At 42.0% G+C, this 20,028-nt stretch overlaps 1 protein-coding gene across 5 annotated transcripts in view; it reads right to left on the minus strand.

The window, feature by feature from the left end:
* Positions 1-20,028, minus strand: part of LOC143807957 (major facilitator superfamily domain-containing protein 8-like) — a 193,686-nt gene that overhangs the window by 60,197 nt on the left and 113,461 nt on the right. For all 5 annotated transcript variants that reach the window (XM_077290105.1, XM_077290104.1, XM_077290108.1 and 2 more), the window contains 2 exons: positions 13,128-13,201; positions 12,964-13,047 (listed from right to left, as the gene is read on the minus strand). In XM_077290105.1, coding sequence (XP_077146220.1) covers positions 12,964-13,047; positions 13,128-13,201 — 158 coding nt within the window. The remainder of the gene's footprint in view (positions 1-12,963; positions 13,048-13,127; positions 13,202-20,028) is intronic.

Raw genomic sequence — 20,028 nt, forward strand, 5'->3', positions numbered from 1 at the left:
TGACCAAATTCTTATTTTCCTCCAAAAAAAGGAAAATAAATCTTGCTAAATCAGATAAGGTGATTTTCTGCATTTGTTTTCACATTTTGACTCTCATAGTTGTGGTCTACCTATGATGTCACTTACAGGCCGCTCTCATCTTTTTAAGTGGTAGAACTTGCACAATTGGTGGCTAAATATTTTTTTCCCCACTGTAGATAGAATAAAAGCCGGCAGTTCATGTGCCGCGTACAGTAAAATCAGAGTGGCAGGTTAGAATAGAATAGATATATACTCATAGAATACATAGATTTATCTGACACACACACAGGCGTCAAGAAGACGCCCCCATTACTAACTCCATAGTCAGATTGTAAGAAAACACAGACACCCGGAAAAAAGTCTTTTAATTGAAAGAATCACAGATACTCCTTTAACCCCTTCAAGTCGCGGCCCTTTTTCGTTTTTTGCGTTTTCGTTTTTCACTCCCCTTCTTCCCAGAGCCATAACTTTTTTATTTTTCCGTCAATATGGCCATGTGAGGGCTTATTTTTTGCGGGACGAGTTGTACTTTTGAACGACACCATTGGTTTTACCATGTCTTTTACTAGAAAACGGGAAAAAAATTCCAAGTGCGGTGAAATTGCAAAAAAAGTGCAATCCCACACTTGTTTTTTGCTTGGCTTTTTTGCTAGGTTCACTAAATGCTAAAACTGACCTGCCATTGTGATTCTCTAGGTCATTACGAGTTCATAGACACCTAATATGTCTAGGTTATTTTTTATCCAAGTGGTGAAAAAAAATTCCAAACTTTGCTTAAAAAAAAAAAAAAAAAAAGTGCCATTTTCCGATACCCGAAGCGTCTCCATTTTTCGTGATCTGGGGACGGGTGAGGGCTTATTTTTTGCGTGCCGAGCTGAAATTTTTAATAATATCACTTTTGTGCAGATACGTTCTTTTGATTGCCCGTTATTGCATTTTAATGCAATGTCGCAGCGACCAAAAAAACGTAATTCTGGCGTTTTGAATTTTTTCTCGCTACGCTGTTTAGCGATCAGGTTAATGCTTTTTTTATTGATAGATCGGGCGATTCTGAACGCGGCGATACCAAATACGTGTAGGTTTGATTTTTTTTTTATTGTTTTATTTAGGATGGGGCGAAAGGGGGGGTGATTTAAACTTTTATGTTTTTTACGTTTTTTTCATATTTTTAAAAACATTTTTTTTTTCACCTGTGCCATGCTTCAATAGCCTCCATGGGAGGCTAGAAGCTGGCACAACCCGATTGGCTCAGCTACATAGCAGCGATCATCAGATCGCTCCTATGTAGCTGAGATGCAGGTGTGCTGTGAGCGCCGACCACAGGGGGGCGCTCACAGCAGTCCGGCATCAGTAACCATAGAGGTCTCAAGGACCTCTATGGTTACTGTCCTGACACATCGCCGACCTCCGATCATGTGACGGGGGTCGGCGATGACGTCATTTCCGGCCGCATGCTTTAGTTAAATGCCGCTGTCTGCGTTTGACAGCGGCATTTAACAGGTTAATAGCGGCGGGTGAATAGCGATTTCACCCGCCGCTATTGCGCGCACATGTCAGCTGTACAAAACAGCTGACATGTCGCGACTTTGATGTGGGCTCAGCGCCGGAGCCCACATCAAAGGGGGATTCACGGCATGCGCAGTACATGTACGGCGCATGTCGAGAAAGGGTTAATAATCTTAATTAAACCATACTTATGACCTCGCCAATTCCCCCCGATGCCTTTGTCATCTGCAAAAGATTTAAAAAAAAACAAACAATATTCCTCACCTTTCCATAGAAATGCTGCTAATCCATTTGTCTCAGATGGGTCTAGCTCTGCTATATCTAGATAGCAGGCTGCATGGTTGCATGATGAGACCATACAGCCTGTCATCAAGCAGACACTGAGCACCGTGTGCTCAGGGTCTTTCTGTTTACTCCTATTACACTGGTCAACAGCATTTTTGGTGCCAAAGATATTTCATCGAATTTAGGGTATTTTTGGGGTGCTGATTCTGAATATGTCATCAGTTTTGCCAGATTGGCTCAAGTTTTTGAGATTTTTGGTATCTTATTTATAGCACTTGTTGGTAAATGCGACGCATCATCTCATTAATTTCTTTGGATTAGTACTTGAACTGAGCAGTTCTCAATATAGTTTTGTGTTAATTAGTGTTCTAAAAGTTTGTTCATAGCTTGATTTTTGCACTAACTTTATGTTGTTGTCTGTTTTCCAGTGAAAAGCATGAACTCATCAAGAAGAAGTTGTCTTAACGATCCAGACTCATTCTGTTACATTTGTGGTGAATACACACTGCCAAAACATAGAAGAAACATAACAGACTTCGTAAAAAAAGTGTATTTTGCCTATTTTGGGGTTATGCTTGGGGACCAAGACAAGTTTTGGGCACCACACATAGTGTGCAAAGCATGTATCGAATTATTACGAAAATGGAGCAAAGGACAAAGAAAAAGCTTCAAATTTGGTGTTCCAATGGTGTGGAGAGAGCCAAAAAATCATCATGATGACTGTTATTTATGGTAAACACAGGTACAGGCACATCTTCACAATGAGGGACAGGCCTTCTTGCAGATTCCATGTTACTCCCATTTTCGTTTCTTATGCTTATTGAATCCTTGCACTTGCACTGCACAGAAATAACAGTCATCATGATGATTTTTTGGCTCTCTCCACACCATTGGAACACCAAATTTGAAGCTTTTTCTTTGTCCTTTGCTCCATTTTCGTAATAATTCGATACATGCTTTGCACACTATGTGTGGTGCCCAAAACTTGTCTTGGTCCCCAAGCATAACGCCAAAATAGGCAAAATACACTTTTTTTACGAAGTCTGTTATGTTTCTTCTATGTTTTGGCAGTGTGTATTCACCACAAATGTAACAGAATGAGTCTGGATCGTTAAGACAACTTCTTCTTGATGAGTTCATGCTTTTCACTGGAAAACAGACAACAACATAAAGTTAGTGCAAAAATCAAGCTATGAACAAACTTTTAGAACACTAATTAACACAAAACTATATTGAGAACTGCTCAGTTCAAGTACTAATCCAAAGAAATTAATGAGATGATGCGTCGCATTTACCAACAAGTGCTATAAATAAGATACCAAAAATCTCAAAAACTTGAGCCAATCTGGCAAAACTGATAGCATATTCAGAATCAGCACCCCAAAAATACCCCAAATTCATTAAAATATTTTGGACACCAGAAAAAAAAATTTTTTTTGTTGACCTGTGTTACCTATCTGACGGCACCGCGAGAGTGAGAAAGTTCTCCTGCTTTCAGTGCCCTCAGACAGGTCCTGCAAGTTCACAGCCAGTGAACTCACTTCACCTTTCTGATGTCCGCATGAGCGCTGTGGCAGGTGTCACTTAATTTCCTAACTCAAATTACATTTTTTATAATTTAATGTTATTTCATATCTTGGACATGATCACAATGAGTAACAAGAAATTAATTGTGCAGTTCAATTTTATAAACTATTACTAGTTTACATAAAACTACAAATGTGCTGACTTCATCCTGACAGCGATATCTAAAGACATGAAGTTGTGAAATCATATTCACATGAACCCAACCCTTGCAGCTCTGCCCTACATCCTAGAGACACTAAAAAGTTCTATACGTATCATCAGTGTCATGTGAGCCATATTGTGATAAAGAACCATGAGCAAAACTGCTAATCTTTGACCTCAGCTTCATGTGACAAGTTAAAAAAACATCCTGGTGATAGTTGTCACATTTGCTGCATTGGAAGGGGGGGAATAAATCCATAATATCTATCTTTTGCACGTAGGCAAGTTAATTTTCCAGGATCAAGTTAATGAGATTGTGTCAGCAATATCTTGCTATCTTAATGGCATGGAGCATTACATACAGGTCTCATATGTGTACAGGAAGAGATCCACTGAGCAGTACCTTCTCTCCAAGCCCAGAACGTAACACTGGTCATGACCAAGTCAAAAAAACAGGTGTTCTCAATAGCAGTTTATTAAGATTTTTACTTTCATACCTTACTAATTATTATGCTAAATGTCTGGACCTTTATTTATAGGAAATGTATTTTACTATTAAACATTATACATTTTATATATTGTTTTTAGTTTTCATGCCATTATCTGTAAAACACCTATAATCCTAAAATCTTGTAGTTTCAGCTCTCCCTTTTTAGAAATCACTTCCAGAGTCATCTCATTATCATCAAAGGCAGGGTTACAGTAAGGCAATGTGCACACAGTGCATTTTTTTTTGCAACATTTTTTCTGAGCGGAAATGGGCAAAAAAACGCTATGAAATCCTTATGCAAGCTAATTCAATGACAATCCTTAAGTGTTTTGCACATGATCAGTAATTTTTAAGTATCTGCAGTGCATTTTTTTCTGCAGCATGCCAATTCTTTTTGCGTTTCTGCAGCGTTTTTCACCCATTGACTATAATTGAGTCAGTCAAATCCGCAGCAAAAACGCAGGCATAAAAAGGTTTGCAGATTTGTTGAGTTTTTCTTTTGAGTTTTACCGGCAGCGGACACTGAGCCTTACAATATACATCAAACAATAGGTGATGGTTATAGATCATCTCTCCATCCCTGATCATTGACCTCTGCATAGAGTGTGTCTATAAAACTCTCCCATAGAAGTCCATCTCCAGACTCTGTTCCTAGACAGTTCTCCCACTCACCATGTTAACATTATCTACAAGAGCCAGCATCATCACAAGTCTGAAAATTTTGTGCACGTGCGTAAATTTCTTTCCCACAGGTCATTGTGCCTTCCCAGCTTCAGAGATGCACTGCGCATGTCCGGAAGCAAAGAATAAGGCCATGTACGCACGTTCCAGATTTGCTTGTGTATAATTCTGCCTCTCTTGGCAGAAAACGCAGTTGAAAATCCGCACAGTTTTTATGCAGATTTTTCATGCGGATTTGTAAGCTGAATAACGATATATTATTAAAAGAATTGTGATGTAATTTGCTTTTTTACCCTCTTCTTTTTCATTCTCCATTGAAGACCATAATATCATTACATACCATGTTCAAATATAATGTTTACACACACAAAACAAATATAACTGTATATGTATAATATATATATATATATATATATATATATATATATATATATATATATATATATTTATATTTATATTTATATTACCAAGCCCGAGGCCAGATGCCCTCATTAATAAAATGGTACATAAGGAATTAAATAAAAGACACACACACAAAATCTGCGTGAAACGCAATGTCTATTTAAAAAAAAAAAAATATGGGTGGGCTCCTGTGTAATTTTCATAACCAGCAGAGGGAAGGCTGAGGGCTGAGGTTAATATTCTGAGAAGGAGCCAATAACCATAAAGGTTCCCGGGCAATTAATATCAGCTCACAGCTGTTTCCTTAGCCTTTACTGGCTAGCTTACAGGGGAACCCCAGAAAAAAAAATTGACATGGGGTCCCCCTATAAAATCAAACAAGCAATGGCTAGGCAGACAGCTGCAGACTGATATTAACAGCCTGCGAAGGGGCCATGGATATTGGCATCCCGCAGGCTAAAAACATCAGCTCTCAGCCGACCCAGAAATGGCGCATTTTATAGATGCGCCAATTTTGGCACTTAGCCTTGCTCTTCCCACTTGCCCTGTAGCGGTGGCAAGTGGGGTTCATATTTGTGGGGTTGATGTCACCTTTGTATTGTCCGGTGACATCACACCCATGGCTTAGTAATGGAGAGGCACCAATAAGACACCTATCCATTACTAATCCTATAGTTATATGATAAATATACGCAGCGGTGCTGCAAGTTAGAGCACCGGAGCTGGTCAGCTGATACACTGTGGGAGTGATTAGCTCCTGTCAGTATCACCGGCAGCCGGGTAGCGCAATCACATCTCCCGATGTGACTGTTCTATACTTGAGATTGTTGTGGGACAATCTGGATTACCTGGACTATGGTGTATGGTATATGTTGGTTTATTATTTTACATTATTTCTAGGAGATGAGGGCATCGGAGATTTGGTGTGAGGCGAGTATAATGGGGTTTTATTTTTATGTGAATATGTATGTAATCTTGCTTTTTTTTGTGAGCAAAGACGATGGCAGATACTACTCTCCCAACAGCGGCACCTGCTTTCACTGTTATCAGTGACAGCAGACATAGCCCGATGGGAGCAGTAGTCTCATTGGCCCATGCCTGCTTTTTTATCGGAGGTCACTGCTGCGGGTCACAGTCAGCTGTGGGATCACGCTGACATCTGCCAGCATGATTCCGCAGAGCTGTGAACGACAGTACTGGCGGTAGCTTTACCGCACACAGCCGTACACACACACATACACGCGCACACAGCTTCTGTGAAGACTTCTGGTTGTCCCAAACGTCTTCCATTTAAGGATTATGGAGGCCCCTATGCTCTTAGGAACCTTGAATACTGCGGAAATTATTTTGCAACCTTGGCCAGATCTGTGCCTTGCCACAATTCTGTCTCTGAGCTCCTTGGCCAGTTCCTTTGACCTCATGATTCTCATTTTGTCTGACATGCACTGTGAGGTCTTACATGCACTGTGAGGTCTTACATAGGACTTGATTTGGAAAGGCACACACCTGTCTATCAATTTAATTAAACACAGCTGGACTCCAATGAAGGAGTAGAACCATCTCAAGGAGGATCACAAGGAAATAGACAGCATATGACTTTAACCCCTTCCCGACATTTGACGTACTATCCCGTCGAGGTGGGGTGGGCCCGTATGACCGCCGACGGGATAGTACGTCATAGCCGATCGGCCGCGCTCACGGGGGGAGCGCGGCCGATCGCGGCCGGGTGTCGGCTGCATATCGCAGCTGACATCCGGCACTATGTGCCAGGAGCGGTCACGGACCGCCCCCGGCACATTAACCCCCGGCACACCGCGATCAAACATGATCGCGATGTGCCGGCGATGCAGGGAAGCATCGCGCAGGGAGAGGGCTCCCTGCGGGCTTCCCTGAGCCCCCCGCAGCAACGCGATGTGATCGCGTTGCTGCGAGGGTCTTACCTCCCTCCCTGCCTACTCCAGACCCGGATCCAAGATGGCCGCGGATCCGGGTCCTGCAGGGAGGGAGGTGGCTTCACAGAAGCCTGCTCAGAGCAGGCACTGTGAAGCAGCCTGCACTTTCCTCAGATCGGTGATCTGTCAGAGTGCTATGCAAACTGACAGATCACTGATCTGTATTGTCCCCCCCTGGGGCAAAGTAAAAAAGTAAAAAAAAAAATTTCCAAATGTGTAAAAAAAAATTAAAAAAAATATTCCAAAATAATGAAAAAAAAAAAAAATATTATTCCCATAAATACATTTCTTTATCTAAATTAAAAAAAAAAAACAATAAAAGTACACATATTTAGTATCGCCACGTCCGTAACGACCCAACCTATAAAACTGCCACAGTAGTTAACCCCTTCAGTAAACACCGTAAGAAAAAAAAAAAAAAAACGAGGCAAAAAACAACGCTTTATTACCATACCGCCGAACAAAAAGTGGAATAACACGCGATCAAAAAGACTGATATAAATATCCATGGTACCGCTGAAAACGTCATCTTGTCCCGCAAAAAACAAGCCGCCATACAGCATCATCAGCAAAAAAATAAAAAAGTTATAGTCCTGAGAATAAAGCGATACCAAAATAATTATTTTTTCTATAAAATAGTTTTTATCGTATAAAAGCGCCAAAACATAAAAAAATGATATAAATGAGGTATCGCTGTAATCGTACTGACCCGACGAATAAAACTGCTTTATCAATTTTACCAAACGCGGAACGGTATAAACGCCTCTCCCAAAAGAAATTCATGAATAGCAGGTTTTTGGTCATTCTGCCTCACAAAAATCGGAATAAAAAGCGATCAAAAACGGTCACGTGTCCGAAAATGTTACCAATAAAAACGTCAACTCGTCCCGCAAAAAACAAGACCTCACATGACTCTGTGGAGCAAATGTGGAAAAATTATAGGTCTCAAAATGTGGAGACGCAAAAACTTTTTTGCTATAAAAAGCGTCGCTGGTTTCACACTTGCGTTTTTGTCTGCAGCGTTTTTTGCACAAAAAAAGCATGCGTTTTTTCCCTATATTTAACATTGAAAACGCATGCGGTTTTTTTGTACGCGTTTGGTCGCGTTTTCAAACGCATGCGGTTTTTTTCTGCATGCGTTCATTTTCAGAAATACAACCTGCAGTATTTTCTTGCGTTTTTAAGCACATGCGTTTGTTTGCGTTAAAAACGCATACATTTTTATCGAAAAAAACAGAAAACACACTGAAAAGCCACCCACCACCATCAAGGTGATAAAGGGATCCAAACCCTAACCCTAACTCTACCCCTAACCTCACCCCTAACCGTTTAATGAACATTTTCTGACAGTCATAGTGCCACGTATTTCAGTGCCACGTATTTCAGTGCCACGTATTTCAGTGCCACGTATTTCAGTGCCACGTATTTCAGTGCCATGTATTTCAGTGCCACGTATCACGTATTTCAGTGCCACGTGTTTCAGTGCCACGTATTTCAGTGCCACGTATCACGTATTTCAGTGCCACATATTTTAGTACCACGTATTTCAGTTGCACGTATTTCAGTTGCACGTATTTCAGTGCCACGTATTTCAGTGCCACGTATTTCAGTGCCACGTATCACGTATTTCAGTGCCACGTATTTAAGTGCCACGTATCACATATTTCAGTGCCACGTATTTCAGTGCCACGTATTTCAGTGCCACGTATTTCAGTGCCACGTATTTCAGTGCCACGTATTTAAGTGCCACATATCACATATTTCAGTGCCACTTATTTAAGTGCCACGTATTTCAGTGCCACGTATTTCAGTGCCACGTATTTCAGTGCCACGTATTTCAGTGCCACGTATTTCAGTGCCACGTATTTCAGTGCCACGTGTTTCAGTGCCACGTATTTCAGTGCCACGTATCACGTATTTCAGTGCCACGTATTTCAGTGCCACGTATTTCAGTGCCACGTATTTCAGTGCCACGTATTTAAGTGCCACATATCACATATTTCAGTGCCACTTATTTCAGTGCCACTTATTTCAGTGCCACGTATTTCAGTGCCACGTATTTCAGTGCCACGTATTTCAGTGCCACGTATTTCAGTGCCACGTGTTTCAGTGCCACGTATTTAAGTGCCACGTATCACGTATTTCAGTGCCACGTATTTCAGTGCCACGTATTTCAGTGCCACGTATTTCAGTGCCACGTATTTCAGTCACGTTTAGGGTTAGGGTTAGGGGTAGGGTTAGGGTTAGGGCTAGGGTTGGAGGTAAAGTTAGGGTTGGGGCTAAAGGTAGGGTTGGGGCTAAAGTTAGGGTTAGGGTTTGGATTACATTTACGTTTGGATTAGGGTTGGGATTAGAATTATGGGTGTGTCAGGGCTAGGGGTGTGGTTAGGGTTACCGTTGGGATTAGGGTTAGGGGTGTGTTTGGGTTAGGGTTTCAGGTAGAATTGGGGGGTTTCCACTGTCCAGGCACATCAGGGGCTCTCCAAGCGCGACATGGCGTCCAATCTCAATTCCAGCCAATTCTGCGTTGAAAAAGTAAAACAGTGCTCCTTCCCTTCCGAGCTCTCCCGTGCGCCCAAAAAGGGGTTTACCCCAACATATGTGTTATCAGCGTACTCGGGACAAATTGAACAACAACTTCTGGGGTCCAAGTTCTCTTGTTATGCTTAGGAAAATAAAAATTTACTGTAGTGAAACACTTGGGGGTTCAAAGTTCTCACAACACATCTAGATAAGTTCCTTGGGAGGTCTAGTTTCCAATATGGGGTCACTTGTGGGGGGTTTGTACTGTTTGGGTACATCAGGGGCTCTGCAAATGCAACGTGACGCCTGCAGACCAATCCATTTAAGGCTGCATTCCAAATGGCGCTCCTTCCCTTCCGAGCTCTGCCATGCGCCCAAACAGTGGTTCCCCCCGACATATGGGGTATCAGCGTACTCAGGACAAATTGGACAACAACTTTTGGGGTCTAATTTATCCTGTTACCCTTGTGAAAATACAAAACTGGGGGCTAAAAAATCATTTTTGTGAAAAAAAAAAAAGAATTTTTATTTTCACGGCTTTGCGCTATAAACTTTAGTGAAACACTTGGGGGTTCAAAGTTCTCAAAACACATCTAGATAAGTTCCTTGGGAGGTCTAGTTTCCAATATGGGGTCACTTGTGGGGGGTTTGTACTGTTTGGGTACATCAGGGGCTCTGCAAATGCAACGTGACGGCTGCTGACCAATCCATTTAAGTCTGCATTCCAAATGGCGCTCCTTCCCTTCCGAGCTCTGTCATGCGCCCAAACAGTGGTTCCCCCCCACATATGGGGTATCAGCGTACTCAGGACAAATTGGAAAACAAATTTTGGGGTCCAATTTATTCTGTTACCCTTGTAAAAATACAAAGCTGGGGGCTAAAAAATCATTTTTGAGAAAAAAAAAAAAAATTATTTTCACGGCTCTGCGTTATAATCTGTAGTGAAACACTTGGGGGTTCAAAGCTCTCAAAACACATCTAGATAAGTTCCTTAGGGGGTCTACTTTCCAAAATGGTGTCACTTGTAGGGAGTTTCAATGTTTAGGCACATCAGGGGCTCTCCAAACGCAACATGGCGTCCCATCTCAATTCCAGTCAATTTTGCATTGAAAAGTCAAATGGCGCTCCTTCCCTTCCAAGCTCTGCCATGCGCCCAAACAATGGTTTACACCCACATATGGGGTATCAGCGTACTCAGGACAAATTGCACAACATTTTTTGGGGTCCAATTTCTTCTCTTACCCTTGGGAAAATAAAAAATTGGGGGCAAAAAGATCATTTTTGTGAAAAAATATGATTTTTTATTTTTACGGCTCTGCATTATAAACTTCTGTGAAGCACTTGGTGGGTCAAAGTGCTCACCACACATCTAGATAAGTTCCTTAGGGGGTCTACTTTCCAAAATGGTGTCACTTGTAGGGAGTTTCAATGTTTAGGCACATCAGGGGCTCTCCAAACGCAACATGGCGTCCCATCTCAATTCCAGTCAATTTTGCATTGAGAAGTCAAATGGCGCTCCTTCCCTTCCAAGCTCTGCCATGCGCCCAAACAATGGTTTACACCCACATATGGGGTATCAGCGTACTCAGGACAAATTGCACAACATTTTTTGGGGTCCAATTTCTTCTCTTACCCTTGGGAAAATAAAAAATTGGGGGCGAAAAGATCATTTTTGTGAAAAAATATGATTTTTTATTTTTACGGCTCTGCATTATAAACTTCTGTGAAGCACTTGGTGGGTCAAAGTGCTCACCACACATCTAGATAAGTTCCTTAGGGGGTCTACTTTCCAAAATGGTGTCACTTGTAGGGAGTTTCAATGTTTAGGCACATCAGGGGCTCTCCAAACGCAACATGGCGTCCCATCTCAATTCCAGTCAATTTTGCATTGAAAAGTCAAATGGCGCTCCTTCCCTTCCAAGCTCTGCCATGCGCCCAAACAATGGTTTACACCCACATATGGGGTATCAGCGTACTCAGGACAAATTGCACAACATTTTTTGGGGTCCAATTTCTTCTCTTACCCTTGGGAAAATAAAAAATTGGGGGCGAAAAGATCATTTTTGTGAAAAAATATGATTTTTTATTTTTACGGCTCTGCATTATAAACTTCTGTGAAGCACTTGGTGGGTCAAAGTGCTCACCACACATCTAGATAAGTTCCTTAGGGGGTCTACTTTCCAAAATGGTGTCACTTGTAGGGAGTTTCAATGTTTAGGCACATCAGGGGCTCTCCAAACGCAACATGGCGTCCCATCTCAATTCCAGTCAATTTTGCATTGAAAAGTCAAATGGCGCTCCTTCCCTTCCAAGCTCTGCCATGCGCCTAAACAATGGTTTACACCCACATATGGGGTATCATCGTACTCAGGACAAATTGTACAACAACTTTGGGGGTCCATTTTCTCCTGTTACCCTTGGTAAAATAAAACAAATTGGAGCTGAAATAAATTTTGTGTGAAAAAAAGTTAAATGTTCATTTTTATTTAAACATTCCAAAAATTCCTGTGAAACACCTGAAGGGTTAATAAACTTCTTGAATGTGGTTTTGAGCACCTTGAGGGGTGCAGTTTTTAGAATGGTGTCACACTTGAGTATTTTCTATCATATAGACCCCTCAAAATGACTTCAAATGAGATGTGGTCCCTAAAAAAAAATGGTGTTGTAAAAATGAGAAATTGCTGGTCAACTTTTAACCCTTATAACTCCGTCACAAAAAAAAATTTTGGTTCCAAAATTGTACTGATGTAAAGTAGACATGTGGGAAATGTTACTTATTAAGTATTTTGCGTGACATATGTCTGTGATTTAAGGGCACAAAAATTCAAAGTTGGAAAATTGCAAAATTTTCAAAATTTTCGCCAAATTTCCATTTTTTTCACAAATAAACGCAAGTTATATCGAATAAATTTTACCTTTAACATGAAGTACAATATGTCACGAGAAAACAATGTCAGAATCGCCAAGATCCGTCAAAGCGTTCCAGAGTTATAGCCTCATAAAGGGACAGTGGTCAGAATTGTAAAAATTGGCCCGGTCATTAACGTGCAAACCACCCTTGGGGGTGAAGGGGTTAATGAGTGTCTGAGCAAAGGGTCTGAATATTTAGGACCATGTGATACTTCAGTTTTTCTTTTTTAATAAATTTGCAAAAATTTCTACATTTCTGCTTTTTTTTCAGTCAAGATGGGGTGTAGAGTGTACATTAATGTGAAAAAACATGAACTTTTTCGAATTTACCAAATGGCTGCAATGAAACAAAGCGTGAAAACTTTAAAGGGGTTTGAATAATTTCCGTACCACTGTAAGTACATTTCTACTGCCCACACCAGTACTAATAATCAACACCTAATAGCCTATATTCAGAACACATACCTCAATCCCACAAAGGAAATATAGCAGGGAGTTTTGCAGATCCTCAAATCCAAGGTATGTTTGAGCTAGAGGGGTAACTAAGGTCTAAAGAAGAATATGAAACATATGAGACCAAGGTCGCCCAAGTTGTTTTACCTGTTAATATATTGTACCTTTATACTCACCTCCAGCGCGGTCTGGTTAAAGAATGTAACAAACTGAGCAGTCAAAAGCACCACAATCTCCTCCCTTACTAACCCTGTAAAAAGCAATGGAAATTGAAAGTGAGTAAGCACAAAAAAATAATTATATATACAGTAACAGAGAAATATAGAAAACATGAACACCAAAATCAAACTTAAAGGTGTTTTCCCACAAAGTTATTTTTAAAGTTGAATGTAATCAATACATCTTGGAATAATAATAATTTCCAAGCCTGTAATTCAGCTGATGATCGCTCCTATGTAGCTGAGCCGATCCAGTTGTGCCAGCTTCTAGCCTCCCATGGAGGCTATTGAAGCATGGCAAAAGTTTAAAAAAAAGTTTAAAAAATATGAAAAAAATAAAAAAAATCTAAAAGTTTAAATCACCCCCATTCAAAATAAAACATTAAAAAAAAAAAAAAATCTAACATACACATATTTGTTATCGCTGCCTTCAGAATCGCCCGATCTATCAATTAAAAAAAAAGGATTAACCTGATCGCTAAACGGCGTAGCGAGAAAAAATTCAAAACGCCAGAATTAAGTTTTTTTGGTCGCCGCGACATTGCATTAAAATGCAACAATGGGTGATCAAAAGAACGTATCTGCACAAAAGTGGTATCATTAAAAACTTCAGCTTGGCATGCAAAAAATAAGCCCTCACCCGACCCGAGATCCCGAAAACTGGAAACACTACGGGCATCGAAAAATGGCACAATTTTTTTTTTTTTTTTTTTAGCAAAGTTTGGAATTTTTTCTCTTCTTAGATAAAAAATAACCTAGACATGTTTGGTGTCTATGAACTCTAGTGACATGGAGAATCACAATGGCAGGTCAGTTTAACATTTAGTGAACCTAGCAAAAAAGCCAAACAAAAAACAAGTGTGGGATTGCACTTTTTTTGCAATTTCACCATATTTGGATTTTTTTTAACCGTTTTCTAGTACAAGACATGGTAAAACCAATGGTGTCGTTCAAAAGTACAACTCGTCCCTCAAAAAATTTGCCCTCACATGGCCATATTGACGGAAAAATAAAAAAAAAGTTATGGCTCTGGGAAGGAGGGGAGCGAAAAACGAAAACACAAAAGCGAAAAAGGGCTGCGTCTTGAAGGGGTTAATCATGGTCTGAATGTCCTGATGGGAAAAATCAGCATCTGTTAGGACTGCGGCCTCAACGGCCATGCCGTTAAACTCAGACTGTGAACTCTGGTGGAAGAGGTGACCTACTAAGGCATCGTAACCGATGGCCAGCAGATCTAGGGACCTGGCTACAAATTGAGGCACCTTGTGATTCATCCGAGACATCAGATCATTGTCTGGGGTGCCCCATCTTTAACATATCTGTTCAAAGATGGTGGGGTTGAGAGACCACTCGCTCGATGTGAGACCCTGAAGACTCAGAAAATCAGCTGCCCAATTGTCCATCCCGGAATGTGCACCTCTGAGATGGCGTGAACGTGACGCTCCTCCCAAATTAGAATTCTAGCCACCTCCATCATGATCTGTTTGCTGTGCATCCCACTTTGATGGATTATGTAAGCCACGGCAGTGGCGATATCCGACTGGATGCAGACAACATGATCTGCGAGGTGGGTCTGCCAGCAGCAAAGGGCAAAGAAAATCGACCTGATCTCCAAGAAATTGATGGGGAGAGTGGCCTCTAGAGAGTTCCAGTGACTGTGTGCTGTGTGATGAAGAAAAACCGCTCCCCAACTGAGGAGACTGGGGTCGGTGGTAATGACCTACCATCAGAGAGGGAGGATTTCCCGTGCAGAACTGAGGAGAGAGTCCACCATGTTAGAGAATGCCTCACCCTGAGAGGCAGTAGAATGCACCAGTCCAAGGAATCGGTCCTCTTGTCCCATGCAAATAAGAGGGCCTGCTGAACGGGACAGGTATGAAACTGGGCAAAGGGTACAGCCTCCATGGTAGAAATCATCTTCTCCAGGACGTTCATGCAGAGCCATAGGGGATGTGGAGATGGGTGTCCTAGGGCACGGATCCCCCTGGCAGAGAGAAAATAACTTTTCCCCTGGAAGAAACACTGACTTGGACAGTGTCGAACCTCATGCCCAGAAAAATGTAGTGCTGAGCTGGCGTCAGGGAGGACTTCTCCCTGTTGACTATCCAAACAAGATGGCCAAGAGTGTTCAGGGAGATCTAAAGACTCTGGTCACAATCTCGGAAGGAGGGTCCCTTGATCAAAAGATCGCCCAAGTAAGAGATTAGGAGTATCCCCTTGGAACGAAGGATGGCCATAACCGCTGCCATGACCTTCGTGAATACTCTGGGGGGTAGAGGCCAGGCCAAAAGGAAGAGGATAGTGATCCTCCTGAAGCGCAAACTGAAGGAATCTCTGGTGCTAAACAAAAACAGGAATGTGAAGACACAAAAGAGCACAGTAGAACCAAAAACACTCTGTTGCAAAAAAAATCACAGTAATCAGCAAGTGCTAGTAAAAAGATGTAAAAAACAGGGTATTTGGTTGATACGTTTTTTGCAAAAAATGTATACTAAGCTGCTCCACCAAACATCAAGGTATACCCATATAGAGCAGTCCTAACTGATGTATGCAATCCCTATCTGATATATTTAAAAACCTGATCATCTGTATATTGCCTGTATGAGCAGGGTTCAGAGAGGAAATGTCCATGTGGACACGCTGAATGGAACAGCTTTTGTGCAGATCCACAAACAGGAATGTGCAGATTAGCATCCTGAATGTCCACAGAGCAGAGAAATTCCCCTGGTTCCATGGAGGCGATTACCGAACGTAGGGACTCCATTCAGAAATGACGGATCCGAACGTGACAGGTCAGACGTTTGAGGTCCAGAATCGGACGGAGAGACCCGTTTTTCTTCGGGACCATGAAGACATTGGAGTAAAACCCTGAAAAATGTTTGTGCTAGGGAACAGGTACGATTACTCCTGTCCGTATGAGGGAAGAGACGGCCTGAAGGATACCTGGTACGTATAATAAAACCTGGCACTCAATTTTTATAAAGGTGTTTTTTTTATTCCAAGCGGAAGTGCAGTAACAGCAATATGTTTCGGAGATACAGGAAAAGCAAGCTGTGCAGTGCACTTGGGGAAGAAGCACTATGCAAAGCGGTAGGCGCGGCCTAACGGTTTTTGCCGGCCGGTATCAGGGACCCCTCCTATTGGCTGTGCCGCCAGGGACGTGCACCGGGCAGGGTGAGGAGGCTGCGTGATAGGGGATAAAGTGCATGATGCATATGAGCCCTAGAGTGGGGGGCGCAGCCCGATCCGGCCATGACAGAAGAAAGAACCGGCCCCTTATTGGGCACAGAAGGTTGGGGAAGGGGGCACAGCTACAGGAAAGGGGCGTTAACGAAGCCCTAGCAGGGATTGAAGTAAAAATGGCTGCGGGTGTTTTGTGCCATCATATGCTGTGCGGCATCCTGTCGCAGGAGGACAGTGAGGCATGCAGGTAGCTACAGGGGACAGAGAGGACATATCTGTAAAGGTGAGTCCAGAATCGCTCTTCACTGACGTAGACATCATCAGGAGCCCTCGGATAGATGAGGGTCACTGGCAGAAGGGAGTCCTCCTTCCCGCAGACGGTGCAGAAGACAGTGTTAAACCCTTACAAGGGGGAAGGCCACCAACGGAGACCACAGACTCCCTCCCAGCCAACTTCGAGGAGGGGGGTGGGGTGGGGAAAAGGCCAGGACCGGCCACTGGGGATCACCCTGAGGCACCATGACAGTGACAGGGGATCGGGTCCTGCTTGCGGGTCCGAGAGTAGGCGATGTGGGTGACACCACACCGCTCTCGCGGTCGCACACGATTAGGGAACACAGGGTGAGAAAAGTGCACCCTTTTACCATGTAGAAGGAAAAAACCTGAAATAGAAAGGGAAAAACATTAACACAACAGGTGACCCGTAAGGAAAAAGACGGATCTGGGATCAGATACAGGTCTGCCTCTAACTGACACTAAGCTAAAACTGATGTGCTTTGTGCCAGTCGATGGGTATATACTGCTGAGGAGCCATTTTCCTTTTTTTGCCTAGTGTCAGCCTCCCAGCGACAGCAGCACACACCCATAGTTACCTGTGTTGTGTCCCCCAATGAAGCGATAAAGAAATAAAATGTTCCAGTGCTGAGATAATCTTATCAATGTGCCCCTTCTATGTACACAGTGTAGTGACTATATCTGACCATGCATGAACATGGTCTGAACATGCCATATCTCCTGGGTGGAAGCAAAAGAGTATACAAACATTACAGCAAGGGATCACAGGTGATTTTTCTGAGGTAAAACATTTCCCTGCCTGTTTTTTCCCTCAAAGAAAGAATTATTTGCAATCTCGTGATTTAATGTCTGTAATACACTTTTTTGCTTCCTCCCCTACCTGGGAGCTGTGGTATGATCAGACTATGCTCCTGCATGGCAGGACACTGCATTACACAGTACATAGCAGGGGCACATTTATAAGATTATCGCAGCACAGTAACATTTTTTTTTTAAACATCCAATTGTGGAAATTATTATTATTACTACAAGATATATTGATTAAAATAAACTTTGTTCATGGGACAACCTTCTAAAAAATCTCTTTCAACAAACATGCTATCCCATAACTTTTTATAAATGTGTATGTTATGTCCTGTATTTTTTTGTCTGCTTCAGTTTTCAGAGCCACTCCAGTCTTCTTCTAGGTCACGTGACAGCTCCTCTTAAGAAGCTCTGGAAAAGGACAAAAGTGCAATACCACCTGGTAAATAATAAGTATAAGTGATGGCAGCGCTCACCTGGAGATGTTTTGTGCAGGCACAATAACTATACAAGTGTGGAAAGTCACCGCTGCGGAGGAAGGCAATGGTTCTGCCAGGTGTGTAATAGCAGAAATTGAAACTGCCACATTTGGGTGGGATGTGCTGCGGAATGAAGAGCCTTGGGATTCCAAATAGTTTTTTATGTGAATACTTTTCTGCCCAATGATGACAAAAGTATTCTTGGAGTGATACCTTTATTGGCTAACCAGAAAATAATATGATTGCTAGCTCTCAGAGCACAGAGGCTTCTTCTTCAGGTAAGATTACAAACCTGAAGAAGGAGCCTCTGTGCTCGGAAAGCTTGCAAACATATTATTTTCTGGTTAGCCAATAAATGAATCACTCCAAGAATACTTTTGTCATCATTGGGCAGAAAAGTATTCACATCGATTTTTCTGGCTAACACGGTACCACAATATAATTTGTTATTGTACATCAAAATCGTTTTTTAGAAATTCCAAAGCGTTTCTGTGCCAGCGTGACACTTTCCTTTTATACCATGAAAAAAGGCACTGATCCATTGCAGAAACGCGTAATAATAAAAAACTATTTGGAATCCCAAAGCTCCTCTTGGCTCACACTGGGTCTGTGAAGGGTGATGCTGCTTCCACCAATATAACTCTGGGGAGCGTCTGAATGAAACTCAATAAGATTTACCGGTACATTGTAAAAGCAATTTCCGATCCATGCCATTGCCTCTTAGCTATCCCCAGAGGAGGGAGGAATATGCTGCCCAATTACTCCTGATAAGGAATATACAGTAGGTGCCATTCCCCTGAAGAATCAAGCAGTTGAGGAAACGCGTCGGGAGGCACACAGGGTAAGTCCAGGGCTGGCTAGTGGCAGGGCTAGCTGTGGACTGCCCTTGTAAGGGCAGAAAAGATATATATCTTTGTACCGTGTTGGCCAGTAGATAGAAAATTATTTAGACATGAGAGTCCTCAGTGGTTGACACCTTTTAATGGCTAACTGAAAAGATGGTAACAAATTGCAAGCTTTCGAGACTACGCAGGACCTGCAAGGGTCCTGCGTGGTCTCGAAAGCTTGCAATTTGTTACCATCTTTTCAGTTAGCCATTAAAGGTATGAACTGCGGAGGACTCTCACACTTCCGTCTGCTGTCGAGCATCGTAATGCGTTGTTGTGACGTATCGACGGACGCAGTGAAAATAGTGAAAAACGTGCGCAACGCATCCAGCGTTTTGAGGGATGCGTTGTTTGTGTTGTTGCCTGAATTTCAATGGAGAAATTTCCTGGGAGACGAGAGAGAGAGAGGAGAGAGAGAGAGATTGAGATCTTTCCCTGACTTGAAAATCCTTGCGGGCATGCTCAGAGTGAAAAAACGGGATACTTTGCTGGATTCCAGTACTTGACGGTCAGCGACGGATCCTGCGTCCATAGGCTTCCATTGTAGCCAGCGATGGATTTCATCCGGAGGAAAAAGACGGAAGTGGGAAAGAGTCCTAAATAGTTTTCTTGTAAGGGCAGGAGTTTTGGGATGCCAGGTTCAGCCTGATCATAGGGACTGACAGGGATATTATCTGAATTTCTACTCTTTGAAGTTGTAACAAAGGATGAAAACCAGCAAGTGGTGAGATTGTTCCTTTTTTATACAACTTCTATTTAATATATGTGAACAATGTGTTTTTTCTAAGCTCAATGGAATGTCCCATTAATGACTTGGGCTTTGTTTGTTGTTTCACATGAATGAATAGTGTGACAGAGGTCATGATTGTCTTCCCAAACAGTGAGTTGTATAATCTATGATTTGTGATGTATCCCAAACAGGGAGCAATTTTTTTTTTTCTTTTGTTGATCGTTTTTTATTTATTTGTGCACTAGTGTATTTTTTCACTGAGTATTTATTGGGGTGAAAACCTCTTTTATAAACTAACTAGTAAAGGTTATGTTTTAAACCACAAAATGTATTTGCTATATTCTGGTCTTTATGTGGTATAGACAGTGGAGGGAGGCTGCTGTGCATTACTTCTCTCGCTATATATTGCAATTTCCAGTCCATACAAAATCCTGTGTGATCCAGCAACGTTTAATTTGAAATCACCTGATCCAGAATAAGCC

This window comes from Ranitomeya variabilis, chromosome 2 (genome assembly GCF_051348905.1).
Source record: "Ranitomeya variabilis isolate aRanVar5 chromosome 2, aRanVar5.hap1, whole genome shotgun sequence".
Lineage (NCBI taxonomy): Eukaryota > Metazoa > Chordata > Amphibia > Anura > Dendrobatidae > Ranitomeya > Ranitomeya variabilis.